This window comes from Monodon monoceros, unplaced genomic scaffold (genome assembly GCF_005190385.1).
Source record: "Monodon monoceros isolate NGI ecotype Baffin Bay Population unplaced genomic scaffold, NGI_Narwhal_1 Super_Scaffold_10, whole genome shotgun sequence".
NCBI classification, from domain to species: Eukaryota; Metazoa; Chordata; class Mammalia; order Artiodactyla; family Monodontidae; genus Monodon; species Monodon monoceros.
The window spans coordinates 44,263,897-44,279,430 of NW_021703766.1; the positions used below are offsets into that span (position 1 = coordinate 44,263,897).

At 36.9% G+C, this 15,534-nt stretch overlaps 1 protein-coding gene across 2 annotated transcripts in view; it reads right to left on the minus strand.

Moving 5' to 3' along the window:
• Positions 1-205: 205 nt before the first annotated feature.
• LOC114889162 (zinc finger protein 345) overlaps positions 206-15,534 on the minus strand; it is an 88,481-nt gene continuing 73,152 nt past the window's right edge. Inside the window, exons 1-3 of one of the 2 annotated variants that reach the window (XM_029212195.1) lie at positions 15,040-15,148; positions 14,124-14,179; positions 206-1,942 (exon numbers count right to left, since the gene is read on the minus strand). In XM_029212195.1, the coding sequence (XP_029068028.1) occupies positions 413-1,864 (1,452 nt within the window). In that variant the 5' untranslated portion in view covers positions 1,865-1,942; positions 14,124-14,179; positions 15,040-15,148 and the 3' untranslated portion in view covers positions 206-412. Of the gene's footprint in view, positions 1,943-8,540; positions 8,556-14,123; positions 14,180-15,039; positions 15,149-15,534 lie in introns of those variants that run through there. The other variant, XM_029212204.1, reaches the window with a different exon arrangement.

A 15,534-nucleotide genomic window follows, 5' to 3' on the forward strand; every position in this document is an offset into this window, starting at 1 on the left:
GAGAAATGGGGGAGGGGGGAAAAAGGGTAAATTAGACCCTCAATAATTTAAAATAATTTTAAAATGCATCAGTAATTCTGTATACTTCACAAAAAATTAAGAACATTAAAAAGAAAGTAGCAGGGTTAGCCCCCAAATAAATTTTGATGCTTAAAATAAATGCAATATACAATAAAAAGGTTTTTCAACTTATAATATTCACAAGTATGAATTTTCTGAAAGTAACGAATTTAGATAAAAATATTCAAATATTTTATTCAGAGTGTTTATTTTCTGTATGAATTTTCTCAGACTGACTAACTGGTAAAGTATAAGTATATGTACCTTAATTACATTTGTAGGGACTCTCACTAGTATGAATTCTCTTTATTGTATGGTTCCTTAGTTATGTAGTTCCAATTTATAGAGTTTATCATTCACAGAGCTTCTTACCAGCATGACTTTTCTTATGTTGCTGAATTTCTGAACCCCTCTCCAAAGCCTTCCCACAGCCCTTACATTCATAAAGTTTCTCACCAGTATGTATTCTCTGATGTTGAGTAAGGCTCAAGCCAGTACCAAAAGTCTTCCCACATTCCTTACATTCATAGGGTTTCTGACCAGTGTGTATCCTCTGGTGCCGATTAAGGGCTGAACCACTACTAAAGGACTTTCTACATTCTTTACATTCATAGGGTTTTTCACCTGTGTGAATTAGCTGGTGTTGAATAAGTTTTGAGCCACTAGCAAAAGCCTTCCCACATTCCTTACATTCATAGGGTTTCTCACCAGTATGAATTCTCTGATGTTGAGTGAGGTCTGAACCACTACTAAAGGCCTTCCCACATTCCTTACACTCATAGGGTTTCTCACCAGTGTGCATTCTTTGATGTTGAATAAGTTTTGAACCACTTCTAAAGGCTTTCTCACATTCCTTACACTCATAGGGTTTCTCACCAGTGTGAATTCTCTGATGTTGAGTGAGATCCGAGCCACTATTGAAAGCCTTCCCACATTCCTTACACACATAAGGTTTCTCACCAGTATGAATTCTTTGATGTCGAGTAAGGGCTGATCCAAAACTAAAAGCCTTCCCACATTTGTTACATATATATGGTTTCTCACCAGTATGAATTCTTTGATGCCGCGTAAGAGCTGAACCACTACTAAAGGCCATTCCACATGCTTTACATTCATAAGGTTTCTCACCAGTATGAATTCTTCGATGCTGAGTAAGGTTTGAACCACTGCCAAAGGCTTTCCCACAATCCTTACATTCATAAGGTTTCTCACCTGTGTGAATTCTGTGATGCCGAGTAAGGGCTGATTCAAAACTAAAGGACTTCCCACATTCCTTACACTCATAAGGCTTTTCACCACTGTGAATTATCTGATGTCGAATAAGGCCTGATCCAAAACTAAAGGCTTTCCCGCATTCCTTACATTCATATGGTTTCTCACCAGTATGAATTCGCTGATGGTGAGTAAGGTTTGAGCCACTACCAAAGGCCTTCCCACATTCATTACATTCATAAGGTTTTTCACCCGTATGAATTCTTTGATGGTAAGCAAGGTTTGCACCACTACCAAAGGCCTTGCCGCATTCTTTACATTCATAAGGTTTCTCACCAGTATGAATTCGCTGATGTCGAATAAGGACTGACACAAAACTAAAATCCTTCCCACATTCCTTACATTCAAGGAGTTTCTCATCAGTATGAATTCTCTGATGCTGGATATTGAAAGTGGGTATGTCTTCAGAAGTAAATATCATTTGACTGAAATGTCCTTCCTGAGATTCCTGTTTTCTCTCAAACTGGCTTTTACATTCCCAATCACCTCTGAAACTTGAACACTCAATGCTGTTTTTTATAAGTCTTTCCATTATCTCCCATCAGGATGATTCTATTCCATAAATATCCTTTTTCAGAAATAATTCTTGGTCTCAACCTTGATTCACAGTCTGAAAGAAAATATAAAAACATTCACTTTTTTTGTGTTCTGGGAGAAATGAAACTTTTATAATAGATAGGAAAAGACTTAACTGAAACTCATTTTCATATAGAGTGGCTTATACAGTTCTCATATATGATTGGGCATTTTGACAAACAGATAAGGAAACAGAATGAGAAGAAACACTAGAAGGTGAAGGAGTTATTTAGGAAAATAGATTAAGTCAATTGTTCCTAAATAGTGATTTAGATAAAAATACCCTAAAGACATGGGGAGCTCAATAAATATAAAGATGTCCAGGCCCCAACTCAATTTTGTTAACTAGTGTCATATACATTTAAAAATGAGTATAATTATCATTTAACCCATTTCTTAGGGTTGTTTGGAGCTTTAAGTAACTACACCTGGAAGGAAAAATCTAGGCTAGATGGTCATAAATTGCATATAATCTGATGGAGATAGAAGAGAAAGTTACTTCAGATGTAGCAGTATCTTGATGAAAGATTAATGAGGGGCTCCCCTGGTGGCACAGTGGTTGAGAGTCCACCTGCCGATGCAGGGGACACAGGTTCGTGCCCCAGTCTGGGAAGATCCCACATGCTGCAGAGCGGCTAGGCCCATAAGCCATGGCCGCTGAGCCTGCGCGTCCGGAGCCTGTGCTCCACAACGGGAGAGGCCACAAGCGTGAGAGGCCCACGTACCGCAAAAAAAAAAAAAAAATATATATATATATATATATATATATATATAAATGAACTGAGTAAGTCTGGAATGAGCAATAGAGAGTGAAGATTCTGTTGTGGCTAGAATATAGTTTGTTTATGCCATTTGGTAAAATCCAAAGTCTTGAGGCTAACCTTGGGAGAACCTTGAGAGAACAAAAAAGGGGACTTAGCAAAGGCCAAAAGCAGAGTAATTGAGAATGTAGTTTTAAAATCAGAGAAAAGGGACAAGAAGATAGGAGGTAATGTGATACTTCTGGAAAATTACAAGGAGGATGCAGATAGATGAGTACTCTGAACCCCAGCTCTGATGGTTATTGAAATAATTCTGAAATCACATTAATGTATTGATATTTACACCATTGTATAAAATAACGCCACCGTGTTTGGTAGCTATTATTTTGGAAGACTTATATGCCATAAAAGTGACCAGGAAAATAAAAGGATTCAGAGACATCAATTAAGACCCTGAACAAATAAATAACTCAAGCCACAAAAGGTGAAAACATTTCAGCTCTATTCTCTTCCTACAATACTCAAACAGCAAGCTTGTTTAGGCTCGGCCTAAAAATGTCTTGAAATTGTTCTTCCCATTCCCACTGTCAGTAGATAATTCTAGTCAAAATTATCTTTTACTTGGATATGAAAGCAGTATTTTATCTAGCTGCTTGCATTTCCAGTTTTCCACCCTTAACAGCCAGAGTGATATTCAGTCTGGCACTGTTCTGCTCAGAATGCTTCAATGGTTTCCCACTGTCCCTCGGATAAGACCCACACTCCTTAACTTGGTCTTTAAAATTCCTCAGAGACCTGCCTACTGCCTGCCTCTTCAAGATGATACCTCTCTCCTATCAGCAATAAGCCATAGTTACACTGGCCTTATTTCGTTCTTCAAATGCACTAAACTGTAACATGCCCCTCCCCCAACAATTTAATCTGCTTGAAATATTCTTCCATACCTCCCTTCCCACTGCCCCCACTCTTCACCTGCAAGTTCCTGGTCATTGTTCAGATCTCTGCTAACTAGCATACCCTAATAAAGATCTTTTCTGAATACTCAGTCTTAATTTTGCACATCTCGCCATTATTTCTCAAAGCACTTTTTTAACTTTTCTTTTTTTCTTCCTTTCTTTGTGTTTAGTGTTTGGTAATGAATGATTACACATTTATCCCCTACAATTGAAAATTTCCTATATTTTTTAAAGCCTTTATTGAATTTGTTACAATATTGCTTCTTAGTTTTGTTTTTTTGTCCCCAAGGCACGTGGGATCTTAACTCCCCGACCAGGGATCAAACCGCAACCCCTGCGTGGGAAGGTGAAGTCTTAACCACTGGACCGCCAGGAAGTCCCCAGCAAATTTCATATTTTTTTGAATGTTTGCTTAATGTCTGTCTGCTACCACAGAGCCAAGATTGAGGAAGGCAAGGGTAATGTCTGTTAGTCAGCTTGAACCCTGGCACACACAAAAAGATCAAAATACATTTACTGAATGGCTAATATAATAAATTAGTCTCAAAATTCATTACTCTTAAAAATAAACTAAAAACAATATTTCTCTAGAAAAGGATATACTTTCTCTCAAACAGTGAAAGTGAATCACATGTGGTTATTCCTGTCCTTTAAAAAAATCTCACTAAAAGGAATGAACTGGCTTTTTAACAAAAGGAACCCACAAAGTCAAAGAAAATTGAAGAGGAAATAGCAACAAAACTTTTGAAGCTGGAAAGCATGAAGAGAAATGACGAACAACTTAACAAAGAAAGATGATACCTAACCCAAAAGTAAGGAAAACCCAGAAGGAGATGATTTATGCTGCAAACCCCAGAAAGGCTTAAGAAATGGGAGCATTACATACTTAAGAAGGTCTACTAACTGGCATACAAAAAGTTAAATCAGCTTCTCAGTGTCCACTCTATAATACTGGTACTCTATAATACTGATACAAATATCATCATTTGAGGAAATCCTGTAACATAAAAGAGATTAAACAAGCCCAAAGGAACTTAGAAGAGAAACCACATAGGAAAACAAAATTCCAGAAGCCACCACTAATATCTTCAGAGGGATATGAGAAGCCATTTCACATGATAGAAGCATAGGATAACATAAAAGGAATGAGGCAAAAAAGAATACTTAGAAAATGAAAATATAAAGTGGGAATAAAAACATATCATTAGAAGAGTTAAAGGATAAATGAAAAATCTCTTTAAAAAGTACAAAATTATGGAAGTAGAAAATAGGAAATGTATAACACAGGGAACTATATTCCTATATAACCTATAATGGAAAATAATCTGAAATATATACATATGTGTGTATATATATATATATATATATAACTGAATCACTTTGCTGTACACCTGAAACTATCACAATATTGTAAATCAACTATACTTCAATTAAAAAAATAACAGAAAATAGGAAAGACATTGGAAGGTCATGCAAGCCAGGTCAACATCTAATGGGAGATCATTCTTGAAAGGGTGCTAAGCATCTGCCAAGTATCAGGCAGGATGTTAGAAGGAATGAAGGAATCTGAAAATTGCCATTTTGAAATCACCAATCTAATAATTGATTCAGGCAAGGATTCTCAATGGATTCTAAAATCAGAAAGTGAATGGTCAAGATAACGGATATTCACTTAGTCTCTTAGCATCAATCCACATATAATTTACTAATTAAAAAGGGAAACATGTACCTTTATACTGGGAAGGTTTGGTACTCAGTACCATCATTTAACCTTAAATGATGAAACCTGGTATCATCAACAGTGGAACAACCTGACACTCTGCCTTCTGATGTAATGCAATAGAATACACCATACCACCTTTGTCAAAATAGGTGAGCTGAATCTAAGCCTCCTATTTCCATAAGAAAACCATCAGACAAATGGAGGTTGTGAGACATTCTATAAGGCAACTGTCTTGAATTCAGTGTCATATAAAACAAACAAAAATGAGAGGCTGTTCTAGATTAAAAGAGACCAATGAAGCCCAACAACCAAAATAATACATGAATCCTGATTGGATCTGAGATCAAGCAAACAAACAACCAAGTAAATAAACAAAAACATAACATCAGCTAAAAAAAGATATTTGGGGGAACCACTGGAGAGATTTGAACATGAAATGTTTGAGGTGGTACTAGTGAGTTTATATTAATTTTCATAGATTTGATATGTCATTGTTATTGTTTGGAAAATGTCCTTATACTTAGGAGATGCACGCTAAAAGTATTAAGGGTAAAATGTCAGGATGTCCCCAACTTATCTTCAAATGATTCAGGGGAAAAAAATGGACACGCATGCACACACACGCGTGTGTGTGTATTTAGAAAAATAAAGCAAATGTGGTAAGATGTTAACAATTGGTGATTTTAGCTGATGGCTATATGGGGCAAAGAACTGAATATTATTTCTAATTTTCTGTATGTTGGAAAACTTTCAAAGAAAACAGAAACCAGAAACAGATTGTTTTTAAAAGTAGCATTTAAGAAGATTTTCCAGAACTGAAGGACACAAATCTCCACATTAAATGGGCTCGCTTGGTACCTAGTATAAAGAATAAAAATTATTCACACTAAGATATAATTTCATTAGGTTCCAGGACAGTAGGAACAAAGAAAATACCCTAAAAGAATTCAAACAGTTAAAACACAGTGCATAAATAAAAGACCAGGAATGAAATTAGCTTTGGAGTTCCCAAAAATATTCTAAGCCAGAAGTCCTAAGTTCAAATTTCTGAGAGAAAATAATAATTAGAATCCCATGCCCTGCCAAAGAACCAATGCACTGGTTGAAACAGCCCCTTCAGATATGCTAGAACTCACAACAAATTTAACACATTTATCTCTTCTTACGTGCCATCTACATCGAAAACCCATTTTGATATCTGGAGTTTTCTTGGAGTAAACCAAGAAACAGGAAGGAAATAAATAGGAATTCATAGTCTTGCCATGATTTCCATGTGAAAGGTAGAGACTTGATTGGGAAAGAATGATATCCTTAAATATGGAACTGGGACATCTGGTTGGGACCCAGATGAAACTGACAATCTTGAACCTCCAACTTGCTTTGGGCCTCTCTTACCAGTGGAGGAAGCTTGCAATCCAGTGTCCGGGAGACTAGCTTTCCTCTGACTGAAAACCCTATAATAACATCACCTGGAGCAGTACCTGAAAAGGCATGCTAATTCTCCTCATGACCCACCAGAACCATTCTGTTGCCACTAGACCTGTAACAAGGGTCCAACCTCAGCATGTTCCAGAGGAACAAGTAGATACTATGAGCCAGGAGGAAATAACTTACTATTAGTTTGCAAGGGCTGCCAAACCAAAATACCACAGACTGGATGATATAAACAACAGAAACTTATTTGCTTACAGTTCTGGAGATTAGAAGTCCAAGATCAAGGTGTCAGCAGGTTTGTTTTCTTTTGAGGCCTCTCTCCTTGGCTTGCAGATGGTTACTTTCTCACTGTGTTCTCACATGGTCTTTCCTCTGTGTGAGCATCCCTGGTGTCTCTTTGTGTGTCTAAATTTCCTCTCATATAAGGATACCAGTCAGATTGGTTTAGGATCCACCCTAACAGCCTCGTTTTAATCATCTCTTTTAAAACCCTGTCTCCAAATATAGTCATATTGTAAAGTACTGGGGGGTTAGAGCTTCAACTTATGAATTTGGTGGGGGGACACAATTCAGTGCACAATATTCACTAAAACAAAGGTTATGGGAGCACAGTGACACTAACTGTATCTTTTTGTATAGTTTTAATGTTTGGAACCATGTTCATACAATCAAATAAACAAGAATGGATTAATATTAATTTAAAAATCAAACAGAATACAAAGGGAATAAATGAACCTAAAAGTATTTGAAATGAATAACGTAACCACAATAAGGAGCAGATTAAAAAATGAATCCAAGGGGCTTCCCTGGTGGTGCAGTGGTTAAGAATCCACCTGTCAATGCAGGGGATACGGGTTTGAGCCCTCGTCCGGGAAGATCCCACATGCTGCGGTGCAATTAAGCCCACGTGCCACAACTACTGAGCCTGCAGCAACGAAGACCCAAGTTAGCCAAAAATAAATAAAATTAAATCTTTAAAAAAAAAATACTAAAAAGAGACATGATAACTAAATTCAGTGTGTGATCCTAGACTGTACCCTGGATAGCAAGTCAGGGAGAGAGGGTGTGGTGTAAGTAGGATGAATTGCTACAAAGAATATTATTGAGACTAGCAAAAAATTTTGTATATGGACTGTTACATAACAGTATTGCACTGTTGTTTAAATTTCTTATTTTAGTGACTGTACTGTGGTTATGTAAGAGAATACTCTTGTTCTTAGGAAATAACACACTGAAGTGTTTAAGAGTAAAGAGGCAAATGTCTGCAACTTATTCTTAAATGGTTCAGATAAAATGTGTGTATTGTGTATGTGTGTGTGTCCTCACATGCATATATAGATACGCAGAACAATTGCAAATGCACACAGGAATGATAATACAAATGGGGCAAAATGTAAACAATTGGTGAATCTGAGCAAAGAGTACCCGAGAATACTTGGTACTATTCTTGTAACTTTCCTGCAAGTTTGAAACTTAATCAAAATTTAAAAGTTACCCAAAACAAGACATATTCCTAAGTAATTCTCATGTTAAATATGAAACTAAATAGAAATATAAAATACCTAGAAATGAAGTGAAAAGGAGATCAATACATTTAAAAAACCTGGACATAGGAAAGAAAATTACCCCCCCAAAAAGAAAATTTAATAACATTAAACTCCTTTTAAAAAATAAAACTGATTTGAATTCAATACTGCAACAATCTCAAAAAAAAAAGCAGAAAAAAATTAATGAAGATTTAAAATATGTAAGATTCACAAAAGTCAAACCTTGCTTTTGAAAAAAAATGAAGACTGCTGATTAAACATGTATGTATACCATCTCCTTTAGGTTTTATCCCAAAACACCACTAAAATGACCAAACGGTGATATTTTCCTATTGTTAATTGCTGGTAAAGGCACAGGTATGACAGATACTACTGACTGCCCCCCTCAAAATCATCCCTCCTCTACTTCCTTGCTACAAGAATTTTTTTCCATAGCTTTTCTTCATCAGCTCCAGAAAATGAATCATGATTTGCCTAGGCCAGTGGTTCTGAATTGATTGCTATTAGAATCAATTAGGTAGCTTTTTAAAAAATTCTAAAGCTTGAACCCCACTCCAGACCAATTAACTCTTAATGTTTTTCTTGTCATCTTGTATGACTTTAAGTCATTAATTCTCAACTGTGGCAGCACACTAGAATTACCTGGTGATCTTTTAAAAATGATGATGTCCAGGTTATATCCCAGACCGATTAAATCAGAATCGCTGGGAGTGGGTCCCAGACATCAGTAACCAAGGTTAAGAATAACCAGCTTAAATTAAATGAAATAATTAACTCTCTGTTCTATTTGTTGCAGTTGTGTTTTTCTGCCTCATGCAGCCAAAAGTAACCTAATGGCAGTGGAAACACAGGTTCTAGCAGAGAGAGCTGGGTGTACTGGAAGTGTTTACTGAAGTTTAGAATATGTGTACTCTATTATCTCCATGATTTCATATTATAAAATATGGCCTTACATGAAGCAATTAAAATGAGCTCTATACTTAAGTGAACAATTCTCCACACAGAATAAAAAGCACAAACAGTAACAATAACTAACTGACACTAAGTAAATGGGCAGGTCCTCTCTTAAGTGTTTTATGTGAACCAACTCAATCCTTGGACCCACTCTATAATTCATTTACTTTCCACATTTTGCAGGATACACTTATAATCCTTTTTATATAGAAATATTTTTAAGTGACAAAACAGTACCACATACACATTTACATGTGTATGCATGTAAAAGGATATTTAAAAAGGATAAATAATTAACTGATAACAGTGGCTACCTTTGGGTACTTTGAGTAGATACCTTGGACTGGGGATTGTAGTTACATCAGACCTGAACCCCTTCATAACATACAAATTATTTTTATAACAAAATTATGATTATTAACTAAATATAATTTAACTAAAAATAAAATTTAAAAAGGAAAGCACTAGCATTCGGTCTAAGGAGATGCTCATTGTTTATAATGGCAATAATTTGTAAGCAAACTATGTTCAAAAAAGGGGGCTTGGTAAAATGGTAACATGATAAGGCCATTACAACTCATGGTAAAGATAAATGTGTAAAGACATGGACAGTTGTTCACAATGTATTGATATTTTGGCATGATAAAGGCAGGTTACAGGTCAGTAGCCATAGTATGATCACATTTAGAAACAAATTCTCAGTATTGACAGCAGTTGTCTTTAACTGACAGGATTATAGATAACTTTTGTTACTTATTTGTGCTTCTCTGTGTTTTACAAATTTGTTGTAATAAATAATTTTTTTGTAATGAAAGAAATAAAGTATACAGCTATCTTCAGAAAAGTGACATATTTGACCAAGTATTCAAAGATTTTAAAAAAGAAATGATCTAAACATGGCACAGGTACAAGCACAGAGACATAAAATTTAAAAATTCAAATACATAATACAAACTATTCAAATAATATAACAACAGGTAGGCAATGCACAATGGAATACTAGTCAGCCATGAAAAATAATGAAATCTTGCCATTTGCAACCGTGTGGATGGACCATGAGGGTATTATGCTAAGTGAAGTAAGACAGACAAAGAAAAATACCCTATGATCTCACTTATATGTGGAATTTAAACAAATAAGCAAACAAAAACCAAGCTCATAGATACAGAGAACAGATTGTTGGTTGCCAGAGACAGGGGGTGAGGGGGTGGGGTTGGGTGAAATGGGTAAAGGGGGTCAAAAGGTACAAACTTCCGGTTATAAAATAAATAAAGCTTGGGGATATAATGTACAGCATGGTGTAGACTTAATAATACTGTATTGCATTTGAAAGTTATGAAGAGAGTAAATCTTAAAATTCATAAGAAAAAAAATTGTAACTATGTATGGTGATGGATGTTAACTAGACTTACTGTGGTGATCATTTTGCAATACAGTTGACCCTTGAACAACATGGGTTTGAACTGAGTAGTTTTACTTATAAGCAGATTTATTTCAGTAGTAAATACTATAGTACTACAGGATCTGTGGTTGGTTAAATCCGAGAATGCATATACAGAGGAACTATGGATATGGAGGACCGACTGTAAGTGATATGAAGATTTTTGATTGTGCAGAGTCAGCGCTCCTAACCTCCACATTAACGGTCAACTGTATGTACAAATATTGAATCATTACGTTGTACACCTGAAACAAATATAATGTTATATGTTGATTATACCTCAGCAATTTAAAAAAAAAAAAGATCTTTTGGGACCCACCAAAAGACTTTGGGACCCACCAAAAGACTTTTAGGCAACCACTTTATACCATAATTGATATAGAGGTCCCAAGAATGGGAAATAAAGGAGAGGGGAGCTAACATTTATTGAATTTCTGATGTGTACCAAGTGTTCTACATATCCTATTTCATTCTCAACAACATTGAGAATGAGAACCTCTTGTTTACAGGTTAAACAGCTCGTAGGTGGTGTAGCTGAGATCAGATGTCACATTTGATACTAGAATCCCTAATTTTTATACCATGTTACAGAGACTAGTAGTGTAGGTAAAATAACCCGAGGGATGATTTGTTTCTTTTTTTTCTGAGGGAGCCAATATTTAAACTAAAGTGTTAGTGAGAATAGATGGCAAAGAGGTAGAGGCAGACACTGCCTGATGGAGGATAGTGTGGGGGAGGGGGTTGAGGGGGCTGGGGAAGAGAAGTGGAAAGAGTAGTTAAAAAAGAAATATAATATAGGGAGAACAGCAAAAGGTACCACACAAATCTGACTTGATTAGACAAGAATGTTATTAAAATTAAAATATTAGACAATAAATATCTACATCTGTATCTAAGTCTATATCTCGTTTTTATATCCCCCGCTTCCAAAAATGTATTTGAGGAGGCTAAGAATAAAGAAAAAATTTTAATCATACACAAAGGTCATACATCATAGGTATTCAATGTCAAAAACCCAGGCTAAGATTATTACTACAATTGATCATTTCTGAAGTGCTCAAATTCCTGGCAGTCAACGCAAAAGGGAAATACTATATACGATGGATTAAATTATTCCTATTTGCCAAGGACTATTTTTTTTTTTCTGGCAGCGCCTTGCGGTATGTGGGATCTTACTTCCCTGACCAGGGATCGAACCTGTGCCCCCTGCATCAGGAGCTCGGAGTCTTAACCACTGGACCGCCAGGGAAGTCCCTGCCAAAGACTATTTACAGGAGATAATCAAGACTTTGATGAGAAACATGCAGAAAATATAATATCAATTGAGAGATTCATGTTATTAGAAGGTTCCCCAAATTTCTACTCACATAATTATAGACACAATGCAATTCGATCAAAATACCAAAAGATGTTTGAGTGGAACCAAACTATTTCAAAAATGTATATGGAATATGCAAAGAAACACAAACAGCCAAGACATTCTTGAGGAACAAGAAGGTAAGAGGACTTGTTCCAAATATTATAAAGTCACAGTGAATAAGATAGCAGAGTATTGCTGCAAGGGGAGACAAACAGAGCAATGGAACAAAACATAAAGTCCAGAAACAGATGTGGCCATAATGGTCACTTGATTTTTGGCTACAATGGCACTGCAGCTCAGTGTAGAAAAGATGAACTTTTCAATAAATGATACTGGAGCAACTGGATACTCACATGGGGGATAAAATGAAATTGAATCCCTACCCTACACAAATCAATTCCAGATAGTGTAAAAACATACATGTTAAAGCTAAAAACGAGGAACCTTTTAGAAGAGAACACAAGAAAATCTTCATTACCTTGAGGTAGCAGAAAATTTCTTAAACAAGCACTATTGAAAAAGATTTCATCACATTGAAATCCAAAACCTCTATTCACCCGAAGACACCAGAGTGAAAAACCAAGTCAGAGTAGAAGATAATATTTGTCACATGTGCAACTGACAGTAAACTAAAATATAGAAGATACATATTATGTATATATACAACTGCTATAAATCAGTTAGAGAAAAACAACCCAGTTAAAAATTGGCAAAATATTTGAACAAGCATTTCACAAAAGATATCCAGGCGGGCAAGAATTAGTGTTCAATTTCATTGATAATACAGGCATATCAATTAAATGTGATAACACTAGGTATCTACCAAATTGGCAAAAATTTTAAAGTGTGACAATGCCAAGAGCTGGCATGACTGTGAAACAAAAGGAGCCTTTTTAAACTGCTGATTCAAGTAAAAACCTTGCATAGTATATTTAGAGAACAGTCCGGCACTGTCTAGTAAAATTGAAGATGCGCAAACCCAATCCCTCAACAATTTAATTACAATTTTAGTATATATATGAAAGAAATACAAGCACATGTGTACCAAAATATGTGCACAAAACATTTGTAGTCACATTGCTTATAGCAGCCAAAAACTAGAAGCAAGTCAAATGTCCATGAAGAGTAGAATAGATAAGTAGTAAACTGATACTATTATACAAGATAGTATAGAGAGAGCAATGGAAAAAAATGAACTGTAGTTATAGGAAATATGAATGAAGCTCACAAACGTTTTTCATGAAAAAAGACACAAAAGAATGTCTATTCATACAAAGATAGAAAACAGACAAAAACTAAATCTATGTGGTTTTGGAATTCATATCAAAGCTCTAATGAAAGACAAAGAAATGATCACAGTGGTTATCACCAGAAGAGCATAATTGTTTGTGATTGTGGAGGGGTACATCAGAGGCTGCTTTAGAGATGGCTGTATTCTTTTCTTGACCTGGGTATTCCTTACATCGGTCTTTATAATTATTTGCACAAATGGGTGTTAAATGCCATTTCTGTATCTAATTTGAAAGAAAAAAAAAGACAGACATTCAAATAATATGCACCTCTAAAAATGTTTCCAATATTAAATTATGTGGGGAAATACTTAAATATAATTTTGTGTGAAAGTGTAGGCTATAAAACGGTAAATGCTGAATAAAATCAATTTTTAAATATCACACTTTATATATGTACATAAAACATACTGGGAAGAAATTATCAAAAAGTTAGCATTGGTTTTAACTGGGAATTTAAATTTTCTTCATTGGGAATTGTACTTTTGAAATTATTTAAGATAATTTCATTTTATAATAAAAAAGAAATATATTTTTTTAAGAGAGCATAAAGAAAAATTAAACCATTTGTCAAATTAGGAAGAGAAAGTCACGTGTGTGGGTTGGGTTTTGGAGCAAATCACATTTCTCAAAGGAAAAATTCCATAGATCAGGTCACCTGACAGGCAAGAATTTTCAAGAGAAGGAAACCAAGTCATATCCTGACAGAGAAAAGAGGATTTCAGGAAACAAGGGGAAACGACAAGCTACCTTGCAGGTGCCTTGTGGATGTTCAACAGCCATTCTTTACTCCACTCTGGAAGACTCTGTAAGCAGAGAAGAGTTGGAGAGAGAGAAAGGAGTCAGGAAAAACCAGGCTCTCTGGGAGCCCAAGTCAACCTACCACCCACCACCTACAGATATTAGGTCAGACAAGTCTTGGGCGTCCTGCTCAATACCAGCATTACAGACAAGCACGGTCATTTGCAGTTCTGGGCAGAATGTGTCCCTGAGCTCACAGAGGTCTCCTGGTAAAAGAGCGCTGGAGTCACAAAGGCACAGACAAAGGCGCCCCACACCTACAGTACTATATGGATACATAATCATAGGAACTCACATCACGGGCACACAGGCACCCCAAACCTCAACAAAATGGGCTGCAGACGGCCACGCAATCATACACACCCCGGGGACAGTCAGTCACAATCGCAGTCATAGGCACCCCCACGTACTCACATTCCCAGTGACATACATCATGGGGACACAATGACAAATTCACACGCACCCTACCACCAACAATATCACACACACACACACATCCCAAGGAGAAACAGACACAAATCTCACAGTTAAGCCATCCCACACCCACGGCTCAGCAAATGATCATAAATACACACACACACATCCCAAGTGTATACACAGTTTTACAACCGCGGTCAAGGAACCTAACACTCGCAAACAGTGCCACACCCGGTCACACAATTAAACCCCCAACACACCTGCACAATCAAATCCACAATCAAGCCCGTCTCCCGCCCTCACAGTTTGGTACAAGGTCACACAGACACAGAGACACAACCACAATCAGACACACACTCCTCACGATCGCCCCTTCCCAGCTGGCTCCCGTAGAGGCCGGAGGTTCCAGACACTCCCGGCTCCAACCCCGGGCTCCAGGCCATCTCACCTACGACTCCTCCGGTCTGGTCAGCACCGCTCCACTCTACTTGAAACAAATAGAGTCCAGCACCTCGCACAGCACCCTGAGGCCGTTTGCCCCAACCCGTCAGAAAATCCCGTCCACTCCTCAGGAGAAGGTCTAGTTCTCGCGGGAAGGAGCACTAGGCCTAGAGGCCTCTGGGAGATGTAGTCCAGAAAGCGACAGGCTACGAAAAGCTATCTCCTCTTCATCCTGATTCCCCCTGGCCGCGGAAGCCTGGATCCGGCAGCGCACCTGAGGCTTCCGCGAGTCTCAGCTGACAAGAACTCCCTCGACCAAACCTTAGTCAAGTCGACCGCACTGACTCCATCACCCTGCCCAGTGGCTATAAATCCCCAGCTACTGTTACATACCCAGTTGAGTTCAATCTCTCTTCCCTATTGCGATAGTCTTTATAATAAGCCTTCCTTATCTGTTTACCTTGTCTGGTGCAACTTCTTTGACACATCCCAGCCTCAAGTT